The 10488-nt window shown below is 35.6% G+C and overlaps 1 protein-coding gene across 1 annotated transcript; it reads left to right on the top strand.

Annotated features, from left to right (window-relative positions):
- Positions 1–2445: 2445 nt before the first annotated feature.
- Positions 2446–8314, top strand: arpc5b (actin related protein 2/3 complex, subunit 5B). Its single transcript, XM_028445682.1, has 4 exons — positions 2446–2705; positions 4631–4703; positions 4867–5043; positions 6636–8314. The coding sequence occupies exons 1-4, from the start codon at positions 2566–2568 to the stop codon at positions 6696–6698; spliced, it is 453 nt and encodes a 150-aa protein (XP_028301483.1). The 5' UTR covers positions 2446–2565; the 3' UTR covers positions 6699–8314.
- Positions 8315–10488: the final 2174 nt, after the last annotated feature.

Raw genomic sequence — 10488 nt, forward strand, 5'->3', positions numbered from 1 at the left:
TAGGGTTAGGATTGGGTTTAGGGTGAGGGTTAGGCTATATTTCTATATTGCAACAATTTTTAGGGTTCGGGTTCGAGTAAGGTTTCATCTTAGTCACGAGACCTAAACTGACGAATGACTGACACACAGTATCACGCGACCTAAACTGGCCAAATAGGAGCGCTGTGTACGGATAGAATGTCAGTATATCGATACGGCAATCGTAAGGATAGCCACTGCCAACATTATATGAAAAATTAATTATCCTTTGATTACTTGATTACACATTAAAATGTGAAAAAATATTGTGCTTGAACCACATTATAACACAATATAACAATAATACCATCAAAAGTGTTAAACTATGGCACTTGCAGACAAATGCTTATGATGGACTAAAACCCTTATCATCACCTACTATTGGCACCGATCTACAAGTTGAGAACCTCTTTAATCTATAAAATAAAATTCAAGGCCCAGGGGCCATATCCAGCCCTTTAGAACATCAGTAAAAATGACAGGAAAAAACTAAATTATTGTGTAAACTACCAAATAATCCAGTTGTTGAAGTCTCAAATTCACCAATTTAATGAAACTCTACAATATTTTTAGGGGCTTGCACATCTTGCAATTTCACAAATTACACATAAATTGGTTACAAAGTCAAGATTTTTTTCATTGAAGTTCTGGTAGTTACTGATAATAAAAATTTGGCACAATTGATGTTAAATTTGTTTTGGTTTTTTTCCCTCCAAAAGTGGGCGGCCCACTTGAGATCAAACTGGTCCATATTTGGCCCCTGAACTAAAATGAGTTTGACATCCCTGAGCTACAACATGTGGGACTGCAGCTATGACTCAGCAGAATCCAGGTTTGAGGATTTGGAAAAATATTCCTTTGTTTCACAATTTTATGTTTTTCCCGATTCTTGTATAATCCAACATCTTATTTGATTGGACATTTCCGGTGAGCAATGATTTCTCACATATCTTCAGTGTGTTGCAGGGAAAGGGAGAGCTCACACCAGCTTAATGTTATCTTTATATTCCTGAACTAGGAGCCTGGTAGTCTCGAAGTGCAGATAAGTAAATTAAATATGACTTTTTGTGAGATGAGCCTCCTATTACTGACTTCCCAGAAGAGGCCTCTCTGTCTTCTGAGCAAGTTTTTATGGACTGGGATGCACACCAGGACTTTTAGTGTGTTGCCCCAGGCAACATAACGCCCCCGCCAAAACTTCACATGCGATCAAACAAGTTGACAGCTAGCTTGGAAGAAGCAAAAAAAATCTCAACCATTTCTTTTATATTTTGGCGACGCACCGAGAAGGACTTGTGTTATTTTAGCATTATTACAGATCAGCATACCATACATACATCAATGCTGGTTTGACTTCCAGTAGAAATAGAAGTTCATCCATCATGTAATGCAGAAAAGCCCCATGACCTCACCCTGGAGCTGACATGGTGGTCTGCAGAATAACAGCAGGATGTGCAAATAAATACCGCACAAAAGTGAGAGGTGCACAGAGTGATTCAGCACACACACACACTCACACACATGTGGCTCATACATCTGGAACCTATCAGATAGAAATCTAAAACAGTAACTGGTCTGAGTTGTTAAAATGTGTGGGATGCAATATTATCATAAGTCACACACATCTACAGCCCCCTTCTTGTTTTTACTACCTGCATTCTTCTTTAATTATGCAATCATAATACATTTATAATAACAATACCTTTAATAGGTCTTAGTTTCAACATAGCTTTTTTTTTTCTTCATCGCAGTAAAATAAAAACAATGTTGATGATGATCGGTTGGTGGGAATTTTTTTTGCACCCACAATCTGTTTCAGTTTGCAATAATGCATTAAAACATTACTTAGATTTTTTTTTTCATTAAATTGGCTTTTGGTGTTTCTTATGCAGAATGGACTCCACTTTGTAGATGAATAAATTAGCTATACTTTTCTTTTTTTTGCCATCCCCAGAGACATTCTTTCACTAAAATTTGTTTTTTGATCACGTTTGCTATACTCTATTTGTATTTGGATTCTTTTATACTATGATTATTTTACTTTATTTGGGCTTAACGTGGAACTTGGGGACGTTATTTTGTTATGTACATGTTCAGACACATAATGATAAAAATCCTGAAATTATGTATTTGTTTTTTTAACTGTGCAAAATAATAAAAATTAATAAATACATTTCGAAAAAAAATTAAATAAAAAAATATAACTTTAATTAGTTGTTTTATAATGTATATATTTTATTATTACTAGACAATTCAGGCGACCCTACATTGGGTCACGACCCAAACGTTGATAAACCACCCTCGGTTCTCTTTGTTTATTGGTTAATGATGATGTCTTTGGTTTGACTGCCCTCTTGCGGTAAAGGTATGAACCACAGTCTTTTACCATGCAGTAACAAATGTTGACCGCTAGGTGGTGACCGAGCGGAAGTTGAATCAGCAGGAGAAGATAACGGGAGGAAGTGGCCTGTCTGCTCGTGACAGCCGCGAGGAAGATAAACAGAGCAAAGGCCGGACTCGCACGGTTTAACCAGACGTGCTGCTAACATGTCGAAGAGCACCGTATCTGCGCGCTTCAGGCGAGTGGACGTGGACGAATATGACGAAAACAAGTTTGTGGACGAAGAGGATGGAGCGGAAAACCAGATGGGACCTGACGAGGCGGAGGTGGACTCCCTTATAAGGCAATATCCTTAACAAGGTCTACGGTCGGTCAGCCGTGTGGTTTAAGGGGTCAAACCAACGGTACCTTCACCGTCCCCGGGCTGTGTGTAGTCCAGACCGGGTCCGAGTGTCTTTAATGTCTTTATTAGTTCCTGTAGGAATGAATGGACGCTTGTTCTTCTGCAGGCCTGTCAGCTTCCTGAGCCTTGCAGTCAAATGTCAGGGATCATTGTTTACACCAGGCCGGTCTCACCATCCGCACAAGATGTAAAATAATAATCTTGACCCTATTAACTAGAGATTCAATAAAGTCTTATTAATTCTACGTTAAATTTGCTGATGCAAAGTGCCACACTGGTACATTTATTAACAAACAGCTGCACAATATGTGCCATTTTTGACTTTTTCATCTATGAAGGGACAGCACGTGTGAGTGAGTGAGTTCTGTAGTGTGGCTTGTTTAGGGCAAGGTTTGGGTTAGGACACTCAGTGGGAAAGTTCACTAAGGCCACATCAAATTATTATTAATAAGTTTTTTCTGTATATTTTCCTCTGCAAAGACTTCCTTTATGTTCTCAGTTTCTATTGGAGCCCTTTTAGCTCATTGAATTCTGAAGTGGATTCAGATGGATTTTGAATTTGTGAAATTTGAATTAAGATCAATTTTAACTTTAAAGTTTGCTATGTTAGGTCAGCTTTAATCAACTCGTTTATATTCGGTGTTAAATGCTGGCAGTGGTAGCCTAATTAGGGATGGGTACCTCACGATACGATACGCAATACAAAGCTCACAATAACGATTATCTCACGATATGACGATACTGCGATTATCGATGTATTGGTCAGAAATGAATCTACGATATTTTATGATATAACAAGAAAAAAAAGTGAAAAAATGCTTTTTTTATTTTATATCTCTGAAAGACACTAAATTGAAAAAGTGTCCTATGAACAGTGACACTATTTTAGTGCAAAATTTCTGTAAACAATGTATTGGTTCCTTCAACAAACAGTGACAAAATTTATGTGAAGACCTACCAGCACATTTTAGTGAAAAAGCAGAAAAGGTTTGGAGGAAAAAAAAAAAAAAATCGAGCATATCGATAATGGATTGTGCAGAAAAATATTGCGATATATCGCTGTATCGAGGTATTGTCACACTCCTAATCCTAATGGTTAAGGAAACTGACTTGTAACCAGAGTAGTAGTACACATCGTACATATGCACAGTTTGTACAGTTTGTGAAATATTTTGATTTAAGCCAAATTTTAATGTCCATAGTTGTCATTTTTCACATACACAATGGTATTGCTTAAATTGTTTTTGCCACTCCCTAAAAAGACTAGAGGTGTGAAAAAAAAGATTTCACGATATATCGCGATTTTAAATCTTTTGTGTGTTTTTTTTTTTTTTTTTTTAATCAATTTATTTTTTTTGCACTTTTTTTTCCTCATACCTTTCAGGTCAGTGTGTTCAGTGATATAGAGCACATACACAGGCATTTTATTTTCATATGATGTATTCAGATCAGTGTTCAAACTGACACAATAGGATACATTTTTACGTATTTTTGTGCATTTTTCATCTCTACGTTTAATTTTGATATTAACTGGGTAGAATATGGCAATATATCGTGATAATATTGTATTGTGAACCATATAGCGTGATATATATCGTATTGCAACATCTTTGCCAATACTCACCCCTAAAAAAGACACAAGTTAACCCAAATCTAATATTAAGTTGTGTGAAATATAAACAACTTTAACTGATATAATAAATATGTATTTTTGTTTTTCCCACGCTTGAGAAACGTCAATCAGTGTTTTTCTTTTTCCATACTAGCGTCTTTGTTCAGTGTCTTAAATGAATGATGTATCGTAGATATGATATTTTATCGTGTCACTAGGTTTAGGTGCTTTGTCGCCTCCTTAACAGTCGTTGCACAGGAAATCTCAATGAAGCCTTGCACGCAGTTTTGAAGAACCCTCCAATCAACACAAAGAACCAGAACATGAAGGTGGGATCACAGTTTATTTTTTAAGGTTTTGCCTGTATGATGGTTTAAGGTTATCCAAACTATAAATTATCACAAATTTTCTATGTTTTTTTTTAAAATCTGAACAATAAATATTGATGTTTGATGTTACACTGGTTGAAAGATCTGCTCTTCCTCTGTCCAGGACCGTGCTGAAGGTCTGGTGCTAAAGGTGCTCAGTGCGTTTAAGAGCAGCGACATTGAGAAAGGCGTGCAGTCGCTGGACAGGAACGGCGTGGACCTGCTGATGAAGTACATTTACAAAGGCTTTGAGCGGCCGTCGGAAAACAGCAGCGCCGTCCTGCTGCAGTGGCATGAAAAGGTACGTGTGTCTGTAGAGAGGGAAGAGCGCTGATTCTTCAATCATTACTTTTTTATTTTTATCTCTAAAGGATCAGCTTCAGTAAATCCATTCAAAGTGCTTCATAAAGATTGTACAGCTGGGCGATTTTTCCTAAAAGAAATCTCAGATTTTTTAAAGAAAAACTTTTTTTTATATATATATATATATATATATATATATATATATTTTCGATTTTTTTTTTAATGTTCTTAAAAATGTCTGCAGACATCAGATATATTGTCAAAAGTGCAATTTTATTGCTGTGATTGTCCTCAAGAGTTAAAATGCATAGAACACTCCCAAAATAAAAAGTAAACAAGGCTCTGTCATTCATCAATTTCAAGCTTTAACCCAGTTTAAGCAAAAGTGCAACAGCAACTTCACAGTAGCTTCAATTTTATGATTAAAAAAATCAGATAACTACATATTTTACAACATATTACAATTAAAAAAATAATAAACTCTTCCATTAGCATTTCAGCATTGTGTGCATAAAAAATAAACATGCCTGTGTTTTTTAACTCGAATTTGCAAAATAAAAATCGTTTTCATCTACAAATTTGATAAATCGATTAAATTGAATTTTTTGCCCAGCCCTAAAAGATTGTGACTGTTTAAAAGGTTTATTATAATATTTCCACTGGTTATTTACACCTATTGTTGTTTCTCGGCTTTTACTGTCAGATCATTCTTTTATTTAAAAAAAAATAGTAAAAACAAACATTGGACTGCAACCTTTGTAAAAGGCATGGCTCATGATATAACTTATTATTTTACATCTTCTGCTGTTATTGTACAGGTAGCCTATTCACGTCTCTAGAAACAAAACATTCTTTGACAAACATAACATAGATCTTTAAAGAGAGTTGTGTAGAAATGAAGTCTAGAGTTTTAAACATGACAATCTTCTGATCATTTATTATTATTATTGATTACATGTTAAAATGCCAACTGGTTGCAAACCATCTCTTACTTAATTTTTTCAGTGTTTACTTGATAATCAGGCTCTCAACAGAAAAGTTTTGTATTTTTTAAATGTTTTATTTATTTTTTTAACTTTTGATGAAATGTGCTATAATATATTATCTTGCCTTGCTTTTTGGACAGTGCACCTTTTTACTTAAAAGCATCATTTAGAGTAAAATAAGTAATAAGTAATTTCCTGTCCAGCATTCCTCATTTGGTACAGGTATCACTGCATTAAACTAAACTATGTTTATCATAATATTCTGTGTGATACTAAGTTCAAAGTGCAACATCTTTACAGTAAATGTTTGAAATTTCAAACATGTATTACAGTTGTGGCTTGTTAAAGGGTGAAGGTGTGTCCAAAATCAAGACCACTTAAGAACTTCTGGCTTAAATACAAGTTACACACAGAGCTCATCTGAAACTCTTATAATGTAACTTTACATCAAGTAGGAATGAAAGGTGATTTAGGAGCTGTACATGCAATAAAAAGCACTTAAAACACACCTCTACACTAAAAACATGCTTGGACCCAGACCTGTACTGTCACTTGTGTCAGTATTTGTAATTGTGTGTGCGTGTGTGTGTGTGTGTGTGTGTAGGCTCTTGCAGTTGGAGGAGTGGGCAGCATCGTCCGAGTTCTCACTGCAAGGAAAACCGTCTAAAGAAGAGAAAAGGAGGAGGAGGAGGAGCATAAACGGAGACGACCACTTTCCTGCACTGTGTGCGCGCCACAGGATTTCAAGGAAAACTGGTTTCAAACCGACATGTTCTCAGTGTGTTCAAGAAACGAGAGAAAGACGATCTATTTTGGGTTGTTTTTTGGGACAAAAGCAGCTTCTTTTTTTTTTGTTCCTGTGTTTGATGGTTGAGCTGCAGATTGCCACATCAGCACGTCTGCATCCATGTTCAGTGTCACCAGTACCTGAACTGTAGGCCAAGCATGATCCTCTCACGTACGCTTCTGTTTTCATTTTAAGGATTTTCTCTAATAGTTTTGATCTTTCTCTGAAACTGAGAGAATAGATTTAGTTTCACTGCCTTCAGTCTCTCGTCTTCTGACTTCGGCACAAAAATCTTCCTCTTCACTCAGAAATATCACTCCTCCTCCTCTTCCTCCTCCTCCTGCATTGTTATCATCACCATCAGAGCTTTGCCCAACGGGGTGTCATGAAATCCTCTTAGTGCCACGCTCCCGCCTTCACAAAAGCACAGTCACAGATGGAGGATTTCCTCTGAGTGGGTCGCTGTTCACCCTGTGAGAAACCTGCCGGAGGGGGGAGGGAGTCATCCATCCATCTGTGCCGCTGCTCCAGTTTAGGATCATATTACCCACCACCATCATCTACCACTATTCATTAATCCATCTATGCGTTGGTCCGTCTCTCTGCTTGTCCACTGAACAGGGTTTCCAGCTGCTTTTTTGTACTTTAAGGATCAAACATCACTTTAAGAACATGTGATCACACTAATTTTAACTAGTTAACACAAACAATCAAATACTAAACATGATGCCATGACTGTTGTGAGCCAAAAAGGCAGATTTCACTATAATAATAATAATATTTTAGTCTATGAGGCCAACTAAATTGGCTTAAAGAATAATAATTGATCAAACGTTTGCATGATATTTTTTTTGAGATTTTCAATGTAATATTTAAACATTTTAATTTTATACCTTTGCTGTCTTCTTTTTTTTGCTTGATTTCCTATTTGTTTATTAATATTTGTATAACTTCAAAGTGGAGTTTGTAAAACAAATCTTCACCAGTGCTGTCTTACAGTATTAAAAATTCACTTTTCTGACCACATACGTCAATTAAAAGGTGGACTTTTTCATCACGTGTTTAATTAAAAAGTGAAAAGTGAGGTGTTTGATCTGCCTTCTCAGGTAGAAGACGTCAGTTGCCAAATCATTTACTTTTATTTTGTAAGAATAAAGAAGTTTGTCTCGGGTTTAGTTTGTTTTACGTAGATAATACTGAACAGTATTAACCTAAACAGTTTGAGCTGAGGAACTGATGATGTTTTTCATTAAACAGAGACGCTTCCATCAGTCTATATTCAGACATGGGCCAACATGTTTGAATACTGTCGTCAGTGATGCATCCAGACATTAGATATGGGTTCTAATGCAGTAAAGACTGGAATAAAGAATCACTGGTGAGTGATTCTTTATGAAGGAGAAACTCAACTGATGTACAAACTGCCTTAACTCGACTATTACTTTTTTATGTTTGTGATTTTTTGGACGAATAAAACATACAAATGCTTGAAGCCATATTGTGACTGTAGGTTTTTGTTTTACTAACACCAATGTGTGTGTGTGTGTATATATATATATAAACTACGCAGAGATATTGGAAAAGTCAAATATAGTGCATCCAGTTTCCTCTAACATCATTAAAACTGACTTCAATTATGATCAGTAAAAGTCAGTGTTTTTCAACCTTGGGCTCGTCTGAAATGTATAGTACTTGAAGGATTATATATAAAAAAAAAAAACTTATTTTTATTTTTTTTAATAAACACAATATCAAACAACTGTATTGTATACTGGAATATAAATAAAATGCAGTATACAAATATCGTCACTGCACTAATCCTGGCTACTTCATATTTGTAACACTTTAATAAACATGATCAAAAACTAATTCTACAAAGAAAAATGTCCCGGGGTCACCAGACATTTGTGATCAAAATGGGGTCACGACCCCAAAACTGGAACAAACTGCTGATCACATGCATTACCAGCCATAGGTTGGCCTTATATATATATAAAAAATGTAAATCAATTTTAAAAGTGAGCTAACAACTGTCTTTAATCTGTCTTTTAGTTCATAGATGGAGCAAAATATTTGTTCCATGTCTGTAAAACTCAGCCTTTATAATGCTTTTATTACCATAATTAGACTTTCTGATTACAATTTTTGCTATAGATACAATTAGGGATGTACCGATACAACTTTTTCACTGCCGATACCATACCGATATTGCAGCCTTGGTTATTGGCAGATACCGATAGAACATCAGCATGAATCATACATACTTTTATTACTTATGTAGTGTGGAATGTTAAAAGAGGCTTTATCAAGTGATGTTACTCAAATAGAGAACAACAGTCAACAATTCAAGGTCACCAGTTATTTTTTTACTGTCAGTATATGGTAGGAACAACGGAGGGCGGGGACAAAAATAACTAAAACTTATCAGAGCGCATATATCTGAGATTTTAGATGCAGTCCAATAAAATCTGTTTTCTGTCTGATATCAATAACGGATCAGGACACCCCTAGATACAATAGCATGCTGTGATTTTATTAATTTTTTGTAACTATGTTAGGAAATGTGCTGCAAATATTTGTTACCCAATGCTGACAGGATTTTTAATACTTTAATACATTTTTATTACAAAAAAGATACAGTACAGGTGTGTTACTACAATATGAGACGCGTATGTACAATTCATCAGAAAAAAAATACATCTTGGTATCAGCTTTTGGAAGGAGCTCACTGATGGAGTAATCAGGCTGATTCTAAAGCACTTGTGTGTAGGATGAGCCACTACCTGAGGATGAAGAAGCCGGTGACATGTCAGCTCTAACACAGCTGATCGATGATAGAAATACCTCCTTACAATAAGTTAATCATAGGTAGATGTAATTCAAACACAAACCGTGGCTTTATCCACAAAAACACCCATTTTTTTCTAAACACAGTTTTCCTTGATCTATTTGTAAACAGATTTTTGAGTCACCAAAAATTGGACAATTTTGTCTCACGACTGTGACAGCAATCAGCGATACGCAGGGAGAGGGTCAGTGGTTCACAGGATGTCACTAATCATGTGCTGTTTATTCATTTTAGGGAAACCAAAGTTGATCAAATAAGTGTTACAATAATAGAAGTGTCTGTATCAAAAGAATGACAAGGAGGAAAGACATTTTACAAATTTGATTTTTTTTTTTTTTTTTTAGCATGACAAATTGTGCAATATCGTAATATGATATGGCTGGAAACGCCTTTGGACATGAGGGATTCATTGGCGTTTAGCTTCACCGCCTTCTCGCACATTAACGTTGATCTGAGCTTCTGAAATATAGATTTCATAGGAGGAAACGTTTGAGAAAACCAGATTGTCACTGTGTGTTATCCTTGTGTTCCATTTCAAGGCTATAGAATAAGTTGGTAAACTGTAGTTTAATGTAAGATTCTAGGGTGATTGTTTGTTCCTGGAAATGGATGATATTATCGGCCCACTGATATTTGCCATAAAATCCAATATCAGTCTACATTGGTATTTTCCAGATATTGAAAAACCGATTTGTGCTGTCGTTGTTTAAGACAACGTAATACAATTGAATAAGTCACTTTTTCGTACACTTTTTTTTAGTATTATTTTGCACAGAATGTTTATTTGTGTAACACATCCAGTGGGGCATCATATTAACGGAA

Source organism: Gouania willdenowi, chromosome 4, assembly GCF_900634775.1.
Source record: "Gouania willdenowi chromosome 4, fGouWil2.1, whole genome shotgun sequence".
In the NCBI taxonomy this organism is placed as follows: domain Eukaryota; kingdom Metazoa; phylum Chordata; class Actinopteri; order Blenniiformes; family Gobiesocidae; genus Gouania; species Gouania willdenowi.

Coding starts and splice junctions, on each gene's coding strand:
- arpc5b (XM_028445682.1), top strand. CDS start 2,566: ATGTCGAAGAGCACCGTATCTGCGCGCTTCAGGCGAGTGGACGTGGAC. Junction 4,704..4,866: donor CAAAGAACCAGAACATGAAG/GTGGGATCACAG, acceptor TCCTCTGTCCAG/GACCGTGCTGAAGGTCTGGT. Junction 5,044..6,635: donor TGCTGCAGTGGCATGAAAAG/GTACGTGTGTCT, acceptor GTGTGTGTGTAG/GCTCTTGCAGTTGGAGGAGT.